Genomic DNA, 26,687 nt, shown 5'->3' on the forward strand with positions numbered 1-26,687 from the left:
CAATCATTCATTCATACATTCATTTTCTTTTTGGCTAAGTCCCTTTATTAATCTGGGGTCGCCACAGCGGAATCAACTGCCAATTTATCCAGCATATGTTTTACACAGCAGATGCCATTCCAGCTGCAACCCATCTCTGGGAAACATCCATACACACTTATTCTCACTCATAGACTACGGACAATTTACCCGGAAACCGGAGCACCCGGAGAAAAACCCACGCGGACGCGGGGAGAATATGCAAACTCCACACAGAAACGCCAACTGACCTAGCTGAGGCTCGAACCAGCGACCTGCTGGTGAGGTGACAAAACTACCTACTGTGCCACCGTGTCGCCCTCAGAGATCGTCATTTCTAATTTTACATAACCTTTTGTTTGTTTGTTTAGTTGCTGAGCTACAAAAAAAAACTAAACTGAAATTACATGTTTCAATTAAATGTGAATTATCAGATTTTTAAAGGATCATGAAAACCTAAAACACATTTTCTTTTAGATGTTGATTGAAACAAATATCAATGTTTCCCCTACTGTTATATTAGGAGGGCGCCCCGCCCTTCCAACGGCTTTCCCCGCCCACCCCCCCTTGAAGTCAAGTTAATTGTATTTTATGTATAACACCAGATCACAAATACTTTTAATAAACAAGCAAAATAACCACGTTATATCTTATTTACACAGCGACATGTGATTTTTGTCTCTACATGGTCGCACGATTACGAATTTCTGCTCTCTAAATCTACATAGCCACTCTAAGCTGTATAGTATAGGAATGAGAGTGCTTGCGCCACATCTGACAGGACCAAAGACACATGTGCGTGCGCTCCTGTATATTTTGCATAGACTACAGCAGCTGCAACACAGGTAAATGATTTGTGGGGGCCTGAATGATCGATGCGTGAGTCACAGCAGCTAAAATATATACAGATTCGGTGTGACCTCTTTTTAACGTTTATTGGTGCGACTCACACGAGTGATGTTCTCTTTGTTGCAAGTGGAGCCATTGTATTTCCAGTGTTTTGCGCTGCTGTGATGCAAGCGGGGCATTCCCCCCTATCTAGCGTCTCATCCAACGCATCTTGACCTCTCCCAGAGGCTCCGCGAGTCTCCTGCAAATTTATACCGGCTCCGTGATCCCCAAAAGTTTGTTAAAATACCCGAAACCATGGCAACGAGTGTAAATTAGTAGAGTACAAATCGCGAGAGGTCTAAACATTATAGATCTTAGGTTAAATGAATAGAGCAGTAAAGATATCGGAAATGCAAATCCTTCTCTCTCTCTCTCATTGAGAGATCTGCTGTCAGTAATTGGAGACGAGCAAAATATTTGAATGGTCCTGCATGTATTTAAGCCTTTTACGTATATCTGAAAGTTTTGTGTTTTGACAATATTGCAAGTTCACTAAAAGCTGGCTGGAATTATTAGAAAAAACTTTTTTTAACATGAATAATTAATTATATAAATTCTTGTAATACACTCATTGCTATAAACAGTAGTTTATAGGTCTATTTCCTTTTAGCAAAGAAGTATTAGATTTATAGGTGTGCATTTTAACTTCTTATGCATCAAATGTGAGCTCTAAATGTTTTCTTGATTGAGTCATGTTGGATTCTTCTTTCATCAATTGCGATGTTTACAAAGTGCATTGTAATTTTTCATAATTTTTATATCTGTTTTATTATTTTTATAAATAAGGGCTTTTTATAACTAAGCCCGAGTAAAATAAATGGATGAATTATTTTCTGTAAAGCTGCTTCTGGCCATGACACGTTCACACCTTAATGGTTATAAGAGAGGTGTTTAAGGGATTATATGCAGCATCCTTGATTTATTCTCTTAGGTAAGGCAAGATTTTCTCTTAAGGTTCATATTTAGAGGGAAAATGTGCTAATTACATTATAAAGCTTGAAGCATCAGAATCGGTACACCGTATCAGCCAATCACCTTGACAAGGAATAAGTACTCGATATCGGCAGCAAAAATCCTGATCGTAGCATCCCTAGCTTTGACCCAACTTGGGTGTCAAAGCGGCAATACTCCCCCTTACTGTACAAGACTGATCTTGGTAAGTCAGTAAATAAAAGAAGTATACTTAAGTAAAGGTCAAGTATAAAAGTATACTTTATTTAGTGAGTATACTAATATCAATGTACTAGTAGTGTACTTGAAAAGTTCTTGCAGAAGCCCATTAGGATACACTGCAGTGACAAAAGCTGCACATTTTGTGGACAAAAAGACAGAAAAATAAATGTTAATTTTTAGCTCGTACAATTGAAACAATTGTTCAGTTTTTTTACTGCTGTCCTTAAAAGAAACAAATTAACACCATGACTCCTTGTATCGGTGTCAGTCTGAACAGCCGTGCCTCGCCACACCGCACCGGACCCCTCTTTGTCCAGCCCAACAAAGATCTAACTGCAAACAAACAGTCTTGGAAGTGTCGCCAAAATCTTTCAGCACAACGAGTTGTTTTTTTTAATTATTTATTTAAACAATTATTTCTGCTTTAATAATCATGCAGCAATTCCCTTTTCATATTCTCATGTTTATAGACAATGAACAGTTTAAAGCAAGATAAATTATTTATCAGAAATGGTAAGAGGTCTGGCATTAGCACAAGAACAGTTGCTTTACATTTCATATGAAGAATCTCTTGGCTGCATTCAGTCTGTTTTCATATAACAGAAGATAATAATAAAGGAATTACCATGGAATGATGATTAAAACAGAAATCATAAAAAACACCACTTTCAATAAACAAAACTGGGTCAAAGATAAGGGAAAATACTGAATAAATAAAATATTGCTATAATAATACTTCCATGTGCACATAAATCCATGCATTACATGTATTAATACATCCATGTGGGTGTGTTTGCAGCAGTGAAATGTTGACGAAATGGTGGTTTGGTTTTTGTTTTTAAAATGAAAATGGAGACGACAAAAAAGCGTAACCAATGCTCAGTTTACAAAATGATGAACATCAGCAATATTTACTCAACCTGATGATACTTTTTCAAATATTGTGTACTACAGATGGACTGCAGGTGCACATTTTGTCGTGTGTTTAGTCTTGTTGTCCTGCTGGTTTATAAATGAGAAGTTGAATGAAATGCAGTTACTCCTTGGACTGATGAGAGGCTGTTATTGTCTCTAGCTCTTGGTTACAGACTAGTCCCCGCAGAAAAAAACACCTCACTAACACTACTGGTCCCTAAGGACGGCATGTGTGTGTGTTTCCATGCAAATGGCATAACCGCTGTCATCTGAGAAGGGCGTGTATGGGCTCTCATGTTCAAACAGGACTTATATCCAGTGCAGGTTTCGGTGAGCTTTGCTATTCTGCTGTGATTTTCTTTAGAGTTGCTTTTATCAGACATTTTTCATTACTTTAGGATCATATAAACTAGAAATTCAGTCAAAGAGTTCAGTCAAAACAGGGTAAATCGGCCTTCAGAGACTATGCCCCCTGCTGTAGGAATCAGCTTCCAGAAATGATCAGATGTGCTTTAACATTAGGTTTAAATCAAGTCAGGACTGATAACACATCTGTTCAGACTAGAGCACTGTGCTACATCCGACAGATCACACTATGATGTCTTTCTTTTCTTTTTCATTGTTTTATAACCTGTTTTAACACATTTTAATCAGTTTTTATGTTATTTGTTTTTATTTTCTGATACTTGTCTCTTTTATTCCTGTTTATGTAAAGCACTTTGAATTGCCACTGTGTGAATTGCGCTTCATAAGTAAACTTGCCTTGCCTACATCATCTAGTCAGACTCTTAATACATAAGATTTAAATAAATGATCAATCAGAAAAGATTTTAATTTTTTTTTAAGTTTTAAAACAATTAAATGAAGATGTTCGCTGAGACATTTATAACTAAAGCATAGAACAATAAATGACAGAGCAATTTTGTTTTAATTATGTCCATTTCAATCCAGCAGAGTCAGTTTTACAACAATGTCCAAACTCTTTAAAACTATAAACATTGACATACCAAACAAAACTCATTTACTGGCAGTTCAGACAATTACATGACTCATCTGGGGATTGGTGATACTATCAAATAAAATACCCTTGCATTCGTGTAAAATATGTTGCAGTATACAGTACTAAATTTAGCATTTAAATTCTGAAACATTAAAATAAATATAAAAATACAAAAGACATTAATTAATACTTTAATACCACACACAGCAACTTTTCCAAATCAGAATTGTCCCCGGCATCAGCCACTAGAAGGGACTTTAGCTATTAAATATGAAGTCTGTCCAAAGCATAATCTTCTTAGGGAGTTAAAATAGTATTTCTAGTAATGTCCTCTTTATTAGGGATAATCACCTGCTAGATTTTCTTTGATCATTGTGTTCTTGTCTAAATAAAACAGGGAAAGAATCCCAAGGAATGTAACATCTTAAAATATCTTTGTGGGAGTGAATATGATGAGACACATCCTAGAATACACTGCTCCAAATATAGGAAAAAATGATTTCACCAATTTAATAATATGAAATGCATCATCTAATAAGGTAAGCCCAAATAAAACTAGAAAAAAATATCTCTGATATGCCTTTGTCACGGCTGGATGCAGGCGAGGATCTAATTTGCAAAGAGGTACTTATTAAATGAAAACAAACAGTCTAGAGCACTTGGAAAGGGCATGAGAAACACAATCCAGCACGTATATGTAGATGAGACAAGAACTGATCAAGAACTGAACCAAACAAGGATAAACGCACAGCTAACAGATGGAGAAAACAAAGAACAGGTGGAACTAATCAATAAACAAATGAGTAACAATAGCAACAAACTAGTGGTGTAACGGATCACAAATCTCACGGCAGATCATACTTTGGTTTTTGAGTCATGGATCAGACCATTTTTTGGATCAGCAAAAAAGGCCTATATGATTTACAAAATAAATAGAATTATACTAAAATATTACTGCAAAAACCATTAGTTTTAACAAACAGAACTGAGAACCTGTAATTTTACTAAAAATTAAAATCAAGAAAGAACCAGCTGAAAAACAAGGAAAACATTCAATAGGGAAAATCATCTTTGCTGCTGTTGCTGATAATGCTAAATATTAAAATCTTGTGCACTATTTCATATTTATTTTCAATTAATTATTCAACAATTCACACATAAAACTTCATTACTTTCATTATAGATGTATCATTTTTGAAAATCTATTCAGTGACAAAATTTTGATGGTCGTTTGTCACCACCCATTGGTTACACAATGTAATTTCTACAACATTCACCAGCATCAAGTTCCATTAAACTGTGATTTTAATCTTTACCATAAACATCAGTGTTTATATCTTAACTATAATCTGTTCTCCCAGTTCTTCGGTGGCATTTAATTTTTTTTAGTAACAAACTGAAGAAGTGTATAAACTGAATCTCTCTGCAACCCATCACTGTGAACCATTGAAAATACTGAAGTAAAATAAATGTTCATATTTTAAAGACATGACGTGAAAAAAATGCAATTTAATGTAGTGCTCCTTGTACATTCGGAGACCCACTTTATATCGTATATCAATCAGGCAGTGAAGATCATTGATTTTTAAAGAAAACACACCTTAAACGTGCCGGTTTTGTAACGGTGTAACAGTGTAACGTCATAGGGTTCACCGGACTCGTTTGACACATACTTCTGCAAATACCCTATTGTTATGTCACATACTATTTTTGACCTATAGTAGGCAAGTATAAACGTTTACTACAGCTAAATGACAAAAAAAAACAGATGTAAATACGAGATAAAAGGGATTTCAGATGTTCTGCTGACTGTTTCTGGTCAAACAAGTTTTAAAGACATAAAATACTGAATTAGTGGCCCTCAGATTAAAATATACACATAAATATAGTCAGTACAAAACTTTCAGTAAAGACTTCAAGTTTCGATTTGTATCAAGTCATGAATTCTTGGATGATTGCTCAATAGAAAAACTAAGAAATTTGAACAAAGCACTGGCAATCCATAAACGACCCCTACTGCATTATTACGGTCTCTTAAAATATTGCCACCTTTTAAAATGCTGAACATGAAAAACACAATGCGGCTTAAAATATTAGGAAGACATGCGACATTGCAAGGTGAAATGCAGTATAAACTTACTAATTATGCATACTACATGCAGACAAGAAGATAAACCCATGTTATTAATGTACTAAAGTCTTGAAGACATAGTTTAATAAAAAATTTATGAAATTAATGAATGAACTCACTATTTACTCACCCTCAAGTGGTTTCAAACCAACCTTGAAGTTTTGTTTGTCTGTTGAACACTATAGAAATTAGTTTGAAAGAAAGCTGAAAACCTGTAACCATACATGTCCATAGTTGGAAAACAAATATATGGAAGTCAATACAATTTCAGCTTTCAAACAATGAAGAATTTAATAAACTGAAAAAAGAAACTTAAAGGCTTGAAGGCGGGTAAATGATGATTAATAATCTTGTTTTTGGGTGAACTATCTCTTTAATATAGTAATTTAAATCACATTGATCTTTGCACATATTTAGTTGGATTCATATTCATCCACTGTGCATCATCTGGGAGAATGATGTTTAACCCAGTAGCTAAATTTTACAAACATGGTTGTCCATTGAGGAAATTCCTTCCAAGCGATTCCAACTGATATCCAAAGCAGTGCATAGGAGGAACACAGTGGGCAGGAATCTTTCCGAGCTCATATAGTGCCACGTGAGAGGATTGTCCAAATAGCCCCCCAAGGACTACACGAGTCACAAGATTCCATCTTTCCAAAGACAAGTCCGGCCAGCAGCAAACACAGTCATCATGATCCACAACACGCATTACAGAAATCAAAATTTTCCAGTGCACAGAAATAGTAATAAGTAATTATCTTAAAGTATGCTATTCACAGGTTTGTTGTTATTAAAAGACAATTCACCCTGCAGGACATAGGTGACCTCCATTACCTTTGGTTTATCGTTTTTGGCATTCGGTCTTAAATGTTGTCAAGGCTTTTCTTCCACTCACATTATGTAAATCAAACATTTGCAGTCTGTGAACAGGCAATCTGCACGATTGAGATTGTAATCAAACTTTGTCAACTGCAGTATCAAGCACAAAAACCATTACAATGAACAATTCAACAACTGAGTCTTCTCTTTCTGCAGCAAACACACAATATCAGCATGTGTGAGTTTTGAGCATCATCATGCGACAGGATATTGTAACATTTTTCCATTCAGCATGCAAAATATTGGATTTTTGCAGGCATATTTATTTTTTACATTTCCCAGAAATGTTGGCCAATACAGATATGTTTTTTAAAATCAATGCAATTACAGTGTTCCCTCGTTATTCTTACTAAAAATAACCGGCAATAGGCAAACACAGCGAAGTAGTCAGCTTTATTATTTTTACAATTAATATAGTTTTATTGCTGTAAATCCCCTCACTACACACTTTATACACTTCTCATTCAGGCATTAACATTTTCACACATTTCTCTTGTTTAAACACTCGCAAAGTTCAAACCTTCATCGAAAAATATGTGAAGGTATTATTAATTGAAACTAAATTTTAAAAACAGTTTTCAGGCCCAAACACACTTCTTTAAGCATGCCCAGAAGTCCAACTTTTGTGTAATTGTTAGCAAAGTTTGTTTGGGAGAAAACTTGCAAACATACAGTACAGCTCTTCAGAGTCACACTGCGAGCAATCAAAGATTTACAGGGCTCAAAATTAACATTTGTTCTTGGTAGCACAGGTGCTCCTAACTTCAAACATTTAGGCACACCAGCCAAAATTTAGGCGAACCTACCAAAAATTATGAGCACAGTTACTACAAGCTTTATAATAATAGATTTATTGCATTTGAAATCAACACTAATCGAAATTAACAAACAAAAAAAAATCTGCATGCATCCACCGGCCCTACAAGCACTGCTTGACTTGAATGAGAACTGAATTAACGTTAATAACATTGCTGTTCTCACGGGTGGTGTCTGATTTTGCACAGATGATATTGACATATAATTCATTATTTGCAGAAGTCATCTTAATCCCAATTACTGTCTTTTCATAAGCTGCAATAGTTTAATCTCAGTGAATGCATGCTCTTTTGCGATGGTTAACGCGGTGCCAGTCACACAACTGACAGCATCGAGACAATTAAATGAAGGATCAAATAACGTTAGAGCATCTCGTGCTTAAAATGTGTACATTTGGCAAACAATGTTACCTGAAAACTCCGTCCCACCAGCTTTAAGGAAAATGGCTTTAGTCATTTTTATAGCACACTTTAACTACCTGGAAGTCTTTTATCCATTCTTTTTAAAAAGTTTAAATGGTGGATTAACATTCACCACATAATCACTCATCAGATGCGCCGTAATTTGTAACTTTAGGTGGTTTCTAAAACACAATCTGTCAGTGTTATTTTCATTCTCTCGTATCCAGACATTTACATTTTGTGGTTGTAGCTCCCTGTCATCAGACCTGAGTGACTGACAGCTGATATTAACCAATTCATTTGCGATCTGTTCTAGAGCAGCGGGCCAATCAGTGCTTAAAGGTGGGGCAAGCATTACGTCATTTGTTTACTGTAGCAAGTTGACATGTAAAATGTTTGAAACTTTTGCCGAGCACTGCGTTTGGTGTATCTTGGTGAGACACAGAATCGAAGAGATTGATTGACATGATCTACAGCCAATCGGGAAGCAAAACTCAATGTGTGAATTAGGACACAGAACACAATGTGCTGTAGAAAAACATCATGTCGAATTGCACAAAGAGAAAAAAACACACACACACACTCACAAAAAAAAAAAGCGGAGGCCACAAAGGTGAACCGTGTTATGGTGAGGAACCACTGTGAGGGACCAAAGCAATTGTTCACCAATTAATAACATATTTTAATGGTGTTTAATGGTGTTCTAAAAGTGCATAAATTCATTGTGAAACCAACCCATATGCTACCAGAGGATTAATGCATGTCTTGTGAAGCAGATGGGTTTTTAATCAAAAGTATTTCCAATTTTTAAACTATAAACTTCAATCATTACACTTCCAGAAGCTGACAAATGTACACTCAACTACTTCTTGGCTTAATCAATGATTGATGCATAACATAAGACACGTTTGTAGCAGAAGCTCTATTGAGAGTAGACCAACAAGAAAAACTAAAAGCTGGAAAATAACTAAAAGTGGAAAACAAAATTTTTTGCACAGCCGAATTAGTTTCAACATGAACATCAACATCATCATCACGGGTGACATGTGAATACTGGGTCAGGGGTAAAAGAAAATAAAAATATTCAGTCAAGATCAAGCTGGTATATTATGCCCAACAAGTCGACCACCTTCTCTTACAAACAAAAATAACGCAGCATACAAGAAAGGAGAAAAGGTGCCGCAGTGATGTATTTGAGATTGTCACAAATGTAAACAGCAGCCTCTAGTGGATTCGTGAAAACAAAAACTGCAAACAGGGTACATATTTCTCAGTTCTCAAAAATGTAGCCCTGGGCACATATCTTTAATGACCCAGAGTTGGTCTTTTTGCACCTCCATCAGCAGATTACACTAGTTCACACTACAGAATTTTAAGCCTTATTTAAACCTTTTTTTTGTTTTTGTTTTTATTAAAGAGCTCGCCAACAGGTTGGATTGTGATCTAGGGGATATCAGCAGATGTTTGGTGCTCAACCAATCTATATGTGTTGACAATAAAGCATCAATAAGGCTCACTGAAGTGAAAAACAAACATCCACCACAAAACTGGGCACTAAGCTGCCAGTACTAATGTTGTTAGTTTATGGATATATTTCTCTATATCATATATGTATTACAGTATTTTTAAATGACAAAAACAATTCACTTTGTTAAACTTTATAGTTATATATCTAATTTGAAAAGTCTCATTTTACCATTTAAAATTGTACATAAACATTAAAATCACACAAACTGAGAAAACCTGGAGAGAATGTTTTGGTAAGGGTCGCTTTTGGTAAATTACTATGATGATTGAACACTACAAAAGAAGGAGTCACTCTGTAGGCCGCTCACATTTTATTTTAAAAGCCTCCAAAAGTCTCTTAAAAAAAAGTCTCAAAAGTCTCTTAATTTGAACTTAAATTACCATTCAGGAAAAACAGTTCACAGGAAATAAACATGTAGTTGATGTGATCTTATTCCTAGCACTCCACATAATCAACACATCAGCTTCTCCTAAAAAGCCTATCAGGCCATATCATTTTAAAACAATTGATGCAATTCATTCCTGCATTCCATTAATAGAGTTTTCAGATTCCAAGAGCGCTATGTTCATTTAACAAAGTGTGTCCATACAAAGTTATCATTAAAAGAATGATGCAACGAAAACTCCTCCATTAAATACTAATCAACTCAAACTGCCTCTATTTTATCATCCTCTCAGCACTCGGCTTCAGTTTATTCAGTGTTATCAGGCAAAATGCTGACAGACAAACACGGAGTCCTTTTCTTTAGGGCTGTTTGTTCCAGTCAAACATCAACACAGCTCTTCTCACTTCACAGAAGAAACTGGACACAAAGCCAGACTTCACTATCTCTGTAATGATGTTTGGCAAACAAAACAAGTCAGACACATCTCCATATCACTGCTGTGCGCAGCATGAGCACTTTTATCATTCATTACTAGTCAAGAAGACATGTTTACATAACCCCAGCGTTCAGTTTGGCACAACCAAAAGTGTTAGTTGGACGGGATACGGTATTCACTGTTTAAACAAGGGAAGACAAAAATGCTTTAAATTAAATTAAACAATGAAGTATATTTATTCAACAGTTCTCTGTAGACATTGTAATGAACATTATATTCATGTGCAAGGGATAAAATTATGATAAAAAAAAGTTACCAGGGCTCAAAGAAGGTTGTTTAAAGTTCTTGCAGTTCCCCTGTCTGGCATATTTAATGTACTCTATGTATGTATTTTAAGTACACTGTAAAACCCGATAAGTTAAGGTAACTCAAAACATTTGAGGAACCCGATTGCAACAAACCATTTAAGTTGAAAAACTAATCCTAATGAGTACTCTGAACTTAATCCATTTGAGTAAATGAAGCAATTTGAGCACAGTAAAACTCAATAAATGAAGAGAACTCAAACCAGCTGAGTACTTTAAAGTAAAGTAATGTAATGTAATGTATTTTTTATTTAATGACAAGTCAGCAACCAAGGCTATTTTCATGGCAGGAACATTTCAATAATAAATATACAATAAAAAAACAACAACAAACAAATGAATACATAAATTAAATAATGTTTTTAGTGTTAATTCTTGATAAGAATTCTAAAATCTTATCTGGTGTCACTTAGCTAAAAATTTCTTTAAAAAAAAGTTCATTTCATAAAAAAAAAGTCTTCTGGAATCATTAAAAGCACGACAGTCCAGTGAAAATGTATTTTACAGTATAGGAAGTTGTGCCTGAGTACTGTAAAACCCAATAAGTTAAGACAACTCAAATCGTTTGAGGAAACTTTACAATTGGATTGCTACAAACCATTTGAGTTAAAAAACTAATCTATATGAGTACTGTGAACTTACACTATACACTGAGTTCAAAACTCTTTTCAAATGAGTAGAATTGACTGTCCGTCAATTTTGAGTTAACGACACTCATTTAATTTGATTAAGTTGACTGTCGGGTTTTACAGTGTAGGGCTGTGCAATATATAAAAATTTTCTAAATAAATGGCAAAATACACATCACAATGGTCTGTGCAATCAATAGCTATATTTCCATCCATCCAGGATTTTGGAGATGAGCATAAAAAAAAAGAAGAAAAAAAAAAGAAAAAGAATCGTTTGATGGAAATAGCAAGATGCGCATCATTTTTCGAAAATGGACATAAAAAAAACATATGTGCATTACTTAAACTTTTTATTAAATAAGAAAATATGCTCAAACTACGATGGAAACACTTACTGAACTTATTCCAGTATGCACAATTGCACATTAAAAAAAAGGTCATGTGATTTTGTTGTAAAAGATCATGTGATGATTAAAATGTGCATGAATGGACAAACCAGCAGGCTGAACACAATGTAAAACATCTGAAATGTTGTTTTGGTCATTGTAATATGTCTTAACCATTTCAGTATTATTGTTATTAGTGACATTTTTGTTCTCCTTGACTCATTGGATGGAAATGCTGATTTATTTGCATGTCTTTTATGCAATCTTCAAGTTTTGCACATAAATTGAATTAACATTTTTAGATGGAAACATAGCTAATGACTGATCTAATACAATAGATGCTAAAAGAGACCAAGCATTCAGGATGCTCACCCAAAAATTACAATTTACACCATTTACACTCAAACGGTTCTAAACTTTTGTGCATTTCTATCCTCTGTTGAACACAAAATAACATATTTAAAAAAATGTTGGGGAAAAGTAGCCATTGACATCCATACAAAAATACTTTGGGAGTCAATAACTGTTCCCAACAATTTTCCTTATATTGTTTTCAAAAGTAGAAAGAAACTTTAACAGGTTGGAAATAAGTAAATGAGCGGTAAATTAAAAATAATAATAATAATAATAATAAATTTTATATATATATATATATATATATATATATATATATATATATATATATATATATATATATATATATATATATATATATTTTTTTTTTTTTTGTTACTTCACTCTGTTTTTTGTTTACCCGATTGTTCTTGATGTTTACAGATTTTTTTTGTTACTTTATTGAAATTGAATTGAAATTAAATTTGAATATGGTTTTATGCAAGCTGTACAAATTTCAGAAACAGTAGTTTTTGTTTCCCCAAAATAATATGAAACATGTTTTTTTTTATTTATTGGTTATTTTAATATATAAATTTTAAAATATTATATCCAGTATGGAATCTCACATCATTTAGCATGCTGTCACAGTACAAATTTTAATCTCACTGATTTAATTTAAAAATATTTGCATTTCAAAGATGAACAACAGTTTTGGAACAAGGAAAAGATGACAACTTTCTTATTATTGCATGTACTTCCTAACTGTTAATGTATGTTTGTTTAAACAAACGATTAATGCTATGAACACTATTTCAACTCAAAACCTTAATGAAAAGTTTCTAGGGCTCTAATATGTTGAAACAAAAACATTCTGGAATTATTTCTTAGTGACATTGAGGGTTTTGCCAGGTGATTTGTTTGAAACTTGCTCTCCTTTACAGTGACTCATTAAACATTCCTCTCATGTATCCGTACACCAGGTGAGACTCGGGTCTGGCCGACAAGAACCAGACACACCCTGGCACACAATCATGCAAACACTCTCACTCACACACCGCACAAGCACACACACAGACACACTCAGATCTACTGAAGGCACACACTTACAAACTAAACCCACTCAGATCTACCAAAGGCACACACAAACCTATATATGCACCCACACGTACACACACACACACACAAACACACACACACACACACACACACACACACACACGTCATGGCAACAGCGCAACGACTGCAGCAATCTGGAACGTTACACCATAAGAACTATAATGTTTGTCTGTTTCCTCAAGCACAGACTCACATCCTTGCAGTGATGTTAACCATAGATCTTAGATCAAAAACCAAATGCTTGAAAATGCCAAATCTTGTTGAGTTTCTGTAGGGATATATTTCTTTTAAACATTTACTCACTGTCAAGTGGTTGTAAATCATTATGAGCTCTCTTGAACACAAAATAAGTTATTTTGAATGTAAGAAACTAGTAGGCATGAAATCCACCCCAGGGAAAAATATCATGGAAGACAATAGCCACCAGTTTGCAATATTCTTCAAAAGAACATTTGTGTTCAGCAGAAGAAATGAACTCAAGCTAACTTTAAAAATAAATGCAGGGTGACCAAATGAGGTCAAATGTATGTATTCATTAATGGGGAGGGGTCCCTTTATCCCTTTGAATACAACATCCTTTGACTACAGACAAAAATGTTTTACATGATAAACTATTTAAAAATTAAGCAATATAAATAATCTCATCATCATTGTTTCAAAGTATTAAAATAATGGACAGACGTAATTAAAGTAATAGAATAACAAAGCAAGCAAAATTTTACACACTATTTCTTTGCAACATTATTACCCTTAATATACAGCCTCAGCAAACAGCACTCCACATGTTCATGACAGTTTGGAGCATTTCTGCTTTTATCCGCTAGTTAAGTGATGACGTGTTGGTGACGTACGTAATACTGTTTCTGGGTCTAAGCCGCCACTCATCTTTGAAAAATTATTTGTTTATGATCACTTATAATTCATATCACACATTAAAGTGAATTTTATATAAAGTCATAGTGTACACAACAATCTCTGGGCTTGCTGCATCACAAATACCAAAATTTTAACAATTTATTTTAAAAAAATGAATCACTTTCTGGCCATCGGATATTAGACATGGACATATATATTGCGATCGTGGTTTTTGAAAGCATTAAATCACTTCGTAAACGTTTATAATTACCACTTCATCAGTCTCCCCATACATTTGAATAGAGCGCTTGGACCCTGGAAGCCACTTCGTGTGACATCACACTTAACTAGCGGATATAAATTTCTTGATTTAGTTTAATTATCATTAGTGTTTTAAAAATAGCAATTTTTGCACACTTAAAGGGCCATAAAACCCCCCTCTTTCAGTTCAAGTCTACCTCAGAATTAAAAAAAAAAAATTGCTTTATGACGGCCATGGATCGCTGCATGTAGACGGAGGAGTGGGCGTGGCCAGCAGAGCAGGGGGAAAAGAGGGAAGCGAACAACTGTCAGTTGGCTCACAAAATAAGACACAAACCATAGGGAGACCCATGATTTTATAGTTTACAAAGTTAAAATGCAAAAAAATAAACAGTAAGTGATTTAATGCCCTGCTACATATGTTAAAAAAATGAATCACTTCTGCCTAATGTCACTTTCTCGGATATTAGGCATGGACATATATATTGCGATCGGGATTTTCGAAAGTATTAAATTCCTTCGTAAACGTTTATTTTTACCTGCAAATAAAAAAATAAACAGTAAGTGATTTAATGCCCTGCTACATATGTTATTTGTAACGTCATATACACATAACCACAATTTGTTATATCATTATAAAGATAATAATGTTTATATGAACACTATAATTGAGGAGAACTTCTCTCCTCCTCAATCCCCGGGTCTGAATGCAGACACAGTGGAGCAGTGCAGCAGGTCTCTTGCCCTGTCTATTCCAACCATTAACCCTACCTGTAAATTCAAAGGTTTTTAAACAGGTGGCAAACACAGCAGAATGGATAGGTGATGTGTCTGAATGGTATCGAACTCAACTGATAAAAGACAAAGCTCGCCATTCTCCAATTCTCGTACAGCTCTCATGACAAAAATGCTTGCTGCAAACCAACAGCTTTGTATCGGCACTAACAGCATCGCAGGGAAAAACATGCAACAAACTCCATGGATCATGAAAACAAACACATACGACCCTTTATAAACAAATAAATACTGCGTGTTGTGCACGAACACGGTCTCACCCAGTCATTGGGTCTCACAGCTTGGCAGGTACTCTAGGGTGTCTTGAACCTTTAAATAAATCCTTATATTTCACAAGGCTTAGTGCAGCTTTTGGGTTAAGGTATTAAGCTACTAGTGAAAGAGTAACTAATTTTGATACACAAATGTTTGACCTTTGTTACGATATTGAGATCGAAACTGGGAAGGGATGAACTAAATCTGAATCAATATAATTAAAACAATGAATCAAAAGATGCATTAAGCAACTACAGGTAAGTCAATACATTGAGCAACTTCTCTTCAAAGTCAATCCGCCTCATCTGAAATTAGTTAAAACAAATTTGTCCACATTGTTGGAACTGTCCAGCTGATCAAGGAGCGCATCATTGAATGGGAAAAACCACACTAGGTACTACTTACCTACAGGGGGGCCAGGAACACCTGAAAGCATTTAACACACAAACACACACACACATTCACAGGACACTAATTGCTTTTAGCTCAGAGTGAATGAGACTGTTTGTCTGCGATGGCGTACTGGGAGTTGAGAGTTGACACTATGCAAGTCTGCTATAAACTCTCAACATATCCCCTTACAATAACACATTATCCGCATTTCAGTCACACACACCTTAAAAAGCTTACACAACTAACACATAGTGGCCCTCTTTCATAATGAGGTCACAGAGAAGGATTGTGCGACTCTCTCTTTCACCCCACACACACTGTGATTATACAGCTGAGCCAGCAAATGATGAAGAGCTGCAGAATTCACAACGGCCTCCTGTCCCGGGATCAACACCTTTCAAACATCTACTCCTGCAGCCCTGAGGTGAAAGATGTGGGCTGGTAGTAATAATTAAAAAAAAAAAAAAGAGTTTGCAGGTTTGATACAGGTTTATCTAGCAAGAAGCATAGCTCAAGTCTGTTTGGATAAATGTGTCAGCTAAAATAACTCGTAGATAAGAAACTGAACTGTGGTTTTATGGGTTTGAAAATGTCATGGGCTTTTATCCCAGATCATGCACAAATTGAGAACGTAGAGCTTGAATGCACTATAAGGGACTGCGTAAATTAGTGTGCCAAATGCAAATATGTAAATGTTACTCTAAAAGTACACTGACTGGAAATTCAGGCCGAGGGAGCTGTAAATAATTAAACAAGATGGAAAAAAATACTTTCAGTAGTGTAATGTTTTCTTAGGAATAAACGAAGGAAGTTAATGAAGGGGATAAACCTTAACAGCCAGCTAAGTTGTAAGCTTAGAGTACAGAAAGAGCTTTATGCTTGCAATGACTAGAAATGATAACCATAAGAAATGCTGCACACAGAAACTGTAATCAGGGAAAAGTTTGCAACTGGGACTGTTTACTTATAATGGACAAGATCCTTTCAAAAGGCAGACTTCTGCAATTAAATGATACATTTTATTCTAAAATGTATCCTTTGGGTACAATAGGATACATAGAAACACAAAAGGATACAATATTAAAGCGCACCTAGTTTTTCACAATGAAAATTTTAGGACAAAAAATAAATAAATAAAATAAAATAAAATACACACACACACACACACACACACACACACACACACACACACACACACACACACACACACACACACACATATATATATATATATAAATGTATGTCTTATTTACAATATTAGGTAGCCTACTGGTGTGCAATATGACAAATTGCCGGCAATTTTCCGGAAAGGTTGTATGTGTGAACAGGTTCTTTTTGAAAATACCGATAAATTCGTTCTGGCTATTTTCCGGAAAGAGAAGTTGTAACATTACCGGCAATTTGCCGGAATGCTGCGCTGTGTGAATGCAGAAGGAAGATTGCCGTAATAAGCGCGTGCATGTCTAGAACGTGCTGACGTGAGACGTCTGCTTTAGCCAATCACAACAGTCAGACGCATTCACGTCCGCGCAGTTTGTGAGAATAAAAGCCTTTGATGATTTTTCCAGACACATTTAGCTGCTAGAAATTAGTCAGATCACGTTTATATGTTCTTCTTAATGCCAACTGTGTAAATAATCATCGATGAGATGCTTATGATAAGCCGTTGTTTGTTTACCTTCAAGCTTTGCCTGTGCCTGTGAAACAGCCTGTGAGCGCCAGCACACGCACATATTATGAACATCTCGACATGCGAAAGTGATCCTGCGAAAGTTGTTCATAATATTGATCATCCACAGAGTTTGTAATTTAGTCAATTGTTTACAAATACAAGTGCAGCCGTTTAAAGCTCATTTGTGGTGAATGATGTCAGAATTTACCGGTATTTTGGAATGGATTTGTGAATGCTCTTTTCCAGAAAATTTCCGTAATGTCCTCGCCTGTGTGAACAGCGCTTTTTTGAATATAACGGTAAAGTCGTTTCGGAAATTTTCCAGATATTTACCGGTATCACTGTGTAAAAGGGGCTATTAACACAAATCATAAAAACAAAGCTTCTTCAAAGACAAAATCTAAAATGGTAGGGATTAAGCCAAAGGAAGGTTGTATAACTCTTATTTTTATCCATGATCTTACTTTCATCTGACATCATGTATCGGACTGTGGACATGTGTTGCAGCTTCCCCTACTGTAATACACCTAAAACACGAATTTCTTTAAAACTCGTCAATGGCAGGGAAACATTTTCTCTCATTGGCAACAGGGAAAGATTTAAACAAAATCATTTATCCATTTCACGAACATCATAACACAAGCCTTACATGTAAAGCACAAACAATGTCCTTCAATTCAGTCAAATCCAGCGGCTGTCATCCTCGAACCAATCTCCATCATTGTAAGCCGCTTGCTTTTCTGTTTGTTCCATTGCTCTGTTTGTTAGGTGTTTGCTCCCACTTTCCTTTGTAGTCTGAAGAGCGCCAAATGCACAAAATGGCAATGTCTAATCGCATGTTTGCATTGACTTCACATGTAAATCACTCGCACTTCTTTCGTGTCTGCTTGCAGCACAGGCTGCAAAAAAATTTCTCCCCCTTCCATGCAATGTTAAGATTGTGAGGGAGCAGGTGAGACGTCATTTTTCGAGAGACGCTCAAATACATCCCGTGCGCTGCAACGCCTATAAGTCATCTAAAATAATTTCTTGTAAACTGAAATGAATATAATTTGATTATATGGTTTGGAATTTGATGTTTTATTAAATTATTTAAATTTTTAAATAAGAATTTTGCAAGATAGCAAAAATTTGCGACTTTGTTGATTTTGTGTTGGATTTAGTGATTGCGGAATCTCGAAAAACTAGGGGGTCTGATTAGTACCTAAAGGGTCCATATTTCATTTTAAAAGGTTCAAAGTAGTACCAAAATGGGACAAAAATCTACATTTTGAATCGGTATAAGCCTAGTGACAGCTTTTGAAGCTGAAGTAAATTTTGATTTGGATCCCACTGATTTTCACTGCCGAAAAACAACAAATCAAACACTTATTTTATGTTACACAAAAGAAAAAGTCAGGTTTGGAATTGACGCGAGTGTGAGAAAATTATTACAGGGTAATCATTTTTTTTAGGTGAGCAATCCCTTTAACACACAACAGCTGCACCTATTTCCAGAGAGATCAGAGAATTTCACAAGACTGCTAGTGAACAACTGAAAGCACTACTGAAAGCATACTGTTACTAAACAATTTTCACTTTTCTAAACTTTGTTCCTTTTCTTTTAAATATTATAAAGAGAATGCAGTTACGAGAAGCACAATAAATAAAATGCAGAAGCTAGATGACCAAAATGGTTTCTTAGTGTATTTTGCACAGCCATAAGCAAAAGGTAAAGTCTTTAATAAATGCATTCAGTCATTTACTCCCCAAGTCGGAATAAAAGAACAGATCATGAAAGGAACAAGCAAACAGGAAATATAGGGGTAGACCTTAAAACGAGAAATAACATCAAAAAACAACGATAAGAGAAAAATAAGAGAAAGAAATGTGGAATAAAAGACTCACATAAAGTGGCACCTCTCCCCTGCTGAGCTCCATTACAGCAGCAGCACCTGAAAGGAGAAAAAACACATGTATAATACATGGAAAAAAGACACACGCCCACAAATAAACCAAACACATCTGCAGAAATGAGCAGACCAGACCCTCACATGAACAATATAAAAGGCCAGTTGCAAAACCCTGAGAGAACAAATGCCTATTCACTGCAAAATCAAATCATGACATTTAGCTAAACACTGGGACAGAGGGAGAAATACAGTACACGAGGAACATAAAGGCCACCAAAGACAGAGTATTTAACATCGCTGACACCATTGGCTCATGTACATTTAAACAAATATGAAACAGAAGGACACGGTCACAATGAAACTGTACTGTCTGTTTGTCCATCCTTTCATTTTGCTGACTCATGGAGTCACCTGACTTCTCTTTTAATTAGGGCAAATCCTCCGAGAGGGATGGGAACAAAAACCTTGCCTTTTAATTGGGACATGTTCACATGGCTGTGCGGACAACAGAGAGCTTAATCTTTTGATCCTCCAAATGTCAGAACACAGCGCCCATCAAAATGCACCTCTCTCTCCCTCTCTCTGTCTAATTCACTCTCGGTTTGAGCATGACTGACTCTCTTACAGGCAACAGGTGGAAGAGCCGCCCTGACAGATGATACATTTGAACATTGTTTAATGATAATTGGTGAAAATATGCTTTTATCACGAGTAAGCTGAACCTGTAAAAGTTCTTTAAATGATTAAAACCTAAAAGTATATATATATATATATATATATATATATATATATATATATATATATATATATATATATATATATATATATATATATATATATATATATATATATATATAGATATATAGATATATAGATATATATATATAAAAATAGTCCATCCAATAAAATATGTGTTTCAAACTACTTTTCTAAAAATTCTTGACAAAAGAGAAAAAAAGTCATGTTTAAAATAACAAGAGGATGAATCAACAGGACAGTTTAGCTATTTTGGGTTGAACTGTCCATTTAATCATAAGTCAGATGAGAATTTTGAAAGCTGTAAGGACAATCTAAGATTGTAGGCAAGCCTTAAAGCAAAAGTTATGCTATGAATCTACTACACACAATATTGACCTTATTATTTACATATGAGTAAGACCAATTAGTGGAATCTTTTTGGCTCAAGACTTCCAGTCTCATTCCCTTCCATTGATTTCTAGACGTTATAAACACCTTGCTATGCTCCTTGTGCTTGATGTTGCAAACTCATATTTTCTCATTGTGTTAGTCTACTTTTCTATGTATAATTTAGGCATGAGATGATAATCGTTTTCAAGGCTTACCACGGTTTGGAAAAGTCAAGGTTTTAAAACTGCCAAAACTTTGTTATATCGTTCCTTTATGTTATTCCTAAACATACAGAATATGTATGTTTTTTTATTATTTAAGTGTGTTTCACAACTATTTTATTAAATTTTTTAGGGCAACAATATCACCAGCTGAAAAAGACCCTCCACATTAAAAACTACTGCCCCAAAATATTTTAAATGTTTCTTTAAAAAAAAAAATTTCTGAGTTCAATAGAGAAAAATGTTGTTGTTTTTTACCCAGACACTTAAAAAAACATGAGCAGTAAACACAATATTGTCATACCATGAAACCGTGATATTCTGATCTAAGGTTACCGTCAGAATCTTATAATGTCCAATGTCTAGTATAATCATAAACACAATTGTTTGTAGAGCAAGTTTGATTGTTTATTATCCTTAATTATTACTACCAATATGCAAATGAATCGGAAGTTCTAAAACAATCACAAAAAAAGAGCGCACTTCCACATCGCAGAATAAAGTCAATACACGTTCAATAAAAGAGTTTAAGATTAATTGAGTGCTCGCTATTGTCCTGTTAGACGTAGCCATTACAAGATGGGTAAACTGTGTTATAAAGAGATGGTCAAGGTCAATCAAAATATTAAATTATGTTGCTCAAATGATTCTCACTTTAAAAAACATCAATTACAATTAAACCACTAGCAGCAGGCTGAACCTTTGATACAAGGAAGCTGAATCAATGCTTTCATGTCATTAACATCAAATTCTAGCCCTCCCATCCAAAATATTACACTGAAAATAAAGTATTATCTAACCAGGCAATGTGTTTCTAATCGTCTATAGTCCAATTTTGGAGAGTCTGTGAAAACTGTAGCCTCAGTTTTCTGTTCTTAACCAATGTGATCTTCTGCAGTGGTAGCTCTACTGTTTCAAGGTTTGACCGGTTGTGCTTTCAGAAATGTTAACTTATTCTGCAGGTCTTGATTGGAACTAGAGTAGCTACTTTAGTTACTGTTCCCTTTCTTTCAGCTTAAACCGGAGTCATTCTCCTCTGGCCACTCTCATTACCGTTTTCAGATAATTCGCTGTAAACCCTAATGATGGGGGTGTGTGAAAACCTCTGAAATGCTCAGATCAGCTGTCTGGAACAGACAACCATACCACGTTCATTTGTTTATTTATTGTTACGTATGGCCAATTCATAACAAATGAAACACATCATGCAGTTTTTACATAAAGATTTTTATTATTAAGGGAAAACAAAATACAAAACTTCATAGCTCTGTGAAAAAGTGTTCCCCCGCCTAAACCTAATAATTGGTTGGGGCAACCTTAGCAGAAACAATTCCATTAAAGTGTTTTCAATAATTGCAATGAGTGTTACAGCAGTGTGGACGAACTTTGTCCCACTCATCTTTGCAGACTGGTTGTAATTCAGCCACATTGGTGTGTGTATGTATGTGTGTGTGTCTGTGTCTGTGTGTGTAAACATGAACCACCTTTTTAAGGTCATGCCACAGCATCTCAATTGAATTCAGGTCAGGACTTTGACTAGGCCACTAAGTTAATTTCATTTTTCTTAGCCATTCTGAAACTGATTGCTGGTGTGGTTTGGCCAAGTTCAATTCAGCTTGATACTTTTTTCACACAGGGCTGTGTAGTTTTGAACTTTGTTTTGCCTTATTAATAAAAACCTTGATTTAAAAAACTGCAAGATGTGTGACAAACATGCAAAAACAAAAGTAATCAATATGGGGTAAACACATTTTCACACCACTGTGAATAAATAGCATGTAAAACATCTTAACAACAAACATCTTTTCCAGTGATGCAATTAAAACCTAGTTAAAATGACTTGGGACAATGGAATCAGAAGCTCAAAAATTATAAAGCAAGTAAAATAATAACAAATCTGTCAATCCATTCTGGGTTCAAGATGTAGACTTTACATTTACATTAGGATGTTTGGTCAAGGTCACAAAACGTTGAGCAAAAAATGTGTTCTTTTTACAGATAAGTTGTATAGGTGTGTGTGTGTGTAACAAAGCATGGTTTAATTTTTGAGCAAGACATCGAAAACAATAGTGTCGTATGTTGTTTTCACACTAATGTTTGCTAGTGGATGACATTTCAAGGGATGATGACGTCTCGCGTAACTCAATACAGCCTTGAGATCCAATAACACACGCACACACGCACGCACGCGCGAAAATACACTGCAAGACAGAAACAATGAATATTACATAATTACACCAACACTAAACATATCCCGATATACATATTGCATGTACATGTATACTCGTGCAAAAATGAATGAGTAAATAAGGAAATTGTGAACCCAAGAAAGAAACAGCGATGACTTTTCGATGGCTTCGCCTGAAGCTCACAGACTTATCAGCTCTGATCAACCTTTAGATAGAGACTGAGCCACTGTTACACAATCCCAACCAGTCAGGGCTGGGAAGGAACATCTCTTCTCTCTTTAGCCTACCACAATAATCCAACAGGTGCTCTGGAGCCAGGATATATTAGAATAAACTTTACGAGATCCTCAAGGCTTTCTAGTTATTCATCCATTTCTTGTTATTACTAGGAAGAATAATGAGATCACACTTATCATATTAAGACATGCTATCTCTCACTCACATGCACATCTGGAAACTGAGTTCAACCTGGAATGCATTAAAGGAGGTGTTTCAGCATTTATGGTGTGATTAGCAAACCATGCCATTTCAAAAACTATTAAGAACTAAAAAGTGGACTTTATTATACCAGCTGAGCAGCAGACATGCAAAGAACATTAAAATAAACTCACACGCGGTGTGCGCACACACATACAAGATAGAGATTTAATAAAACTATTGCAAAAACAGAATAAACAATGCAGAGAAAAGAGACAGCAAAAGGACAAAATACAAGCAGAATGAGTGAGCAGGGTGAGAGAGAGAGAGCCAGAGCGAGAGGTGCACTGAGTGACCCGTGACTGCTTTAGTTTCTCTGGGTGAAATCAAGCTGACTTCAGCCTGACACGCTCAGATTCCACCTGCAGTCTACCGACACATGCCAGATGTCCTCTGTATCACTCTGCCTAATTAAGAATCATCACAATTATTATTAGGTCCAAAAAGGTAGCGAAGAAAAATATGAAGATTTTGAAACTGAATTAAATAGTGACTGAGTGAAATAAAAGGTTGGATCCCACAGCACCCAGAGTTATGTTCATATGACTTCTGAGAGGATGAGTTCAAAATATTAGTGTTGACTAATGTTAGTGACTAAAATGATTGTAAAACAAATTATATGTAGATTATATATTATATTAATATTTATATTATATATATTATAAATATTAATTCATTCATTCATTAATTTTCTTGTCGGCTTAGTCCCTTTATTAATTCGGGATTGCCACAGCGAAATGAACTGCCAACTTATCCAGCAAGTTTTTACACAGCGGATGCCCTTCCAGCTGCAACCCATCTCTGGGAAATATGTAAATATTAAAGGAATAAAAAACAACAAAAGTTGCTTTAAAATTAATAAATATTTAAAATATTAAATAACAGATATGAAAAAAGGCACATCAAAGTTAAGATCAAGTAAAAAGCCAAAGGACACAAACATAAAGAAGATATTTTGAAAAAAACTAAAGTAATATAAATAATAGTCAAACAAACTGTAGGATGACAATGGCCAAATTGCAGATCCTTAAAGGGCACCTATTTTACCCCTTTTACAAGATGTAAGATAAGCCTTTGGTGTCTCCAGAATGTGTCTATAAAGTTTCAGCTCAAAATACCCATCAGTTTATTTATTATAGCTTCCAGAATCTGCGCATTTTGGAGTCTGAGTATACTGTATCCGTTTTTGTAGCCTGTGGCTTTAAATGCAAATGAGCTGCTTCTCCTCAACCATAGTTCCTATATGCGTGTCTGCTTCTCATCATGTGTTACTTCAGATAAATAGTACAGTCACAGAGACGGACTCAGATGATGCTGAAATACAGCTCATTATTTAAAAATGTCAAGTAAGTTTATTTCATGTATTTGAGGTAGAGTTTATTCAAGCCTTTCTAAATTGACGAGTCTCACACAAATGCCGTTTATACATGGTAATTATAATGGTAGTTATAGTGGTTAAGAATTACTTAGCGGTTTTACTGTCTTTATTACAAACATGCTCCATTTTTAAAATGTTATAAATTTATAAAAATCACAGAGTTTAATCTTTTAAAAATATATTTTAATCCCAGTTTATTTGCAAAAAATGTTCTGTGGACATGTGTATATATATGTTATAATAAAAACATGGTGGGTGTCAATCAATTCGGTGGGTGGGGAGAACCACAATCCAAAGTCAAGTTGAGGTGAGCCTCAAAATCACTGGGATTTGGGTCCTATTTTAACATCAGGTAACTTTACAAAAGAGACTTGTTGTGTTTATAGCACTCCAATATGACAGTGGACATACTATACATACACACAGATCTGTCCAAACAGCTTACAAAAGTTATTTTTTCTCATAGGTGCTCTTTAAAATTATTAGTATTATAATACAGCAAATATAATAGCTCGGTTTTGGTAAGCATTTTAAAAATATGGAAATGAATAGTGAATAGGGCCAATAAATAAAACTATTATTGATTCAGTGATGTAGTCACAATTTGTTAAAACAGTTAATAATTGCAGGTTTCATATTTCTTTTGCTTTTAAACACCTCAAATATTGGCACGCCACAAGAACTGTTTTTTTAACTCTCACTTGAGCTCAACTTGAACTGAACCTGGAAATTTCATGTAAAACAACATTTTTCCCTGTTAAACAGCATGAATGTGACTAGACTAACATTGGTCTTGTGTGATATTCACTAGCTACCCTGTAGGCCTATGAACCATTCTTTTGTTGCCTCTGTTTGTTCAGTATTCAACAGAGCAAAGAAGAGAGACAAAGACTGATGAGGAGCGCACTTCAAAGTGCCTTTCATGCCAGACCCTCCTATTTCTCTTTCTCTGAAAGTGAGGGCTGGGACTCTCTCTCGGGCCACGCCATTCATGCAGGATACAACTGGGGAAGGAGGAAGTCAAAATCGCTCCTGATTACCAGGACACAATGCCATTGCCCCTTCTTCACTCTACGTCCTCCAGTTTGGCTCTGGAACATTAACTGGCCTCAAGCGTGTATCCAGATTTCTGTAAACATAATCATGGCTGCAACCCCAACATTGTACAATCAAGTGCTTAAAACACTTTTGATGACAGCTCTGCTCGCTACAAGAATACAGTCACAAAGATTCAATCAAATGGACTAAAGTAACATAATTCTGATTAAACACAAGAAAGCCATCCGGGTACATTTACAAAACACACAATTCATGTTTTTTTCCTTTGTTTTGCTTATTAAGTTTTGCATAATCTGCACAAGAGTTTGGCCAGTGGAGAAATGGTCGTGCCCAACTGAGCCTGGTTTCTCTCAAGTTTTTTTTTTTTTTTTCATTCTTCACTTTCGCCAATTGGTCAAGTTTTTTCCTTGCCGCTGTCGCCACTGGCTTGCATGGTTCAGGATCTGTAGAGCTGCGCATCAATCGATTGCTCTTCAGTGTTTGGACTCTCAGTAATGATTATTAAACCACACTGAACTGAGCTAAACTGAACTGAAATTAAACTCTGAAAACTGAACTAGTTTCTATTTACTATGATCTTTTATGTGAAGCTGCTTTGACACAATCTACATTGTATAAGTGCTATGCAAATAAAGGTCAATTGAATTGAATTCATGTTTTGATATGGTCCAATTAAAGAGGTCAACTGTTATATCAACATGGCC

At 35.2% G+C, this 26,687-nt stretch overlaps 1 protein-coding gene across 8 annotated transcripts in view; it reads right to left on the bottom strand.

The window, feature by feature from the left end:
* Nucleotides 1-26,687, bottom strand: part of arhgef28a (Rho guanine nucleotide exchange factor 28a) — a 123,259-nt gene that overhangs the window by 91,435 nt on the left and 5,137 nt on the right. For all 8 annotated transcript variants that reach the window (XM_087253674.1, XM_087253671.1, XM_087253672.1 and 5 more), the window contains exon 2: nucleotides 19,527-19,573. In XM_087253674.1, coding sequence (XP_087109800.1) covers nucleotides 19,527-19,559 — 33 coding nt within the window. In that variant the 5' untranslated portion in view covers nucleotides 19,560-19,573. The remainder of the gene's footprint in view (nucleotides 1-19,526; nucleotides 19,574-26,687) is intronic.

The sequence above is a fragment of the Danio rerio genome, chromosome 5, assembly GCF_052040795.2.
Source record: "Danio rerio strain M-AB ecotype USA chromosome 5, GRCz13ab, whole genome shotgun sequence".
Classification (NCBI taxonomy): Eukaryota; Metazoa; Chordata; class Actinopteri; order Cypriniformes; family Danionidae; genus Danio; species Danio rerio.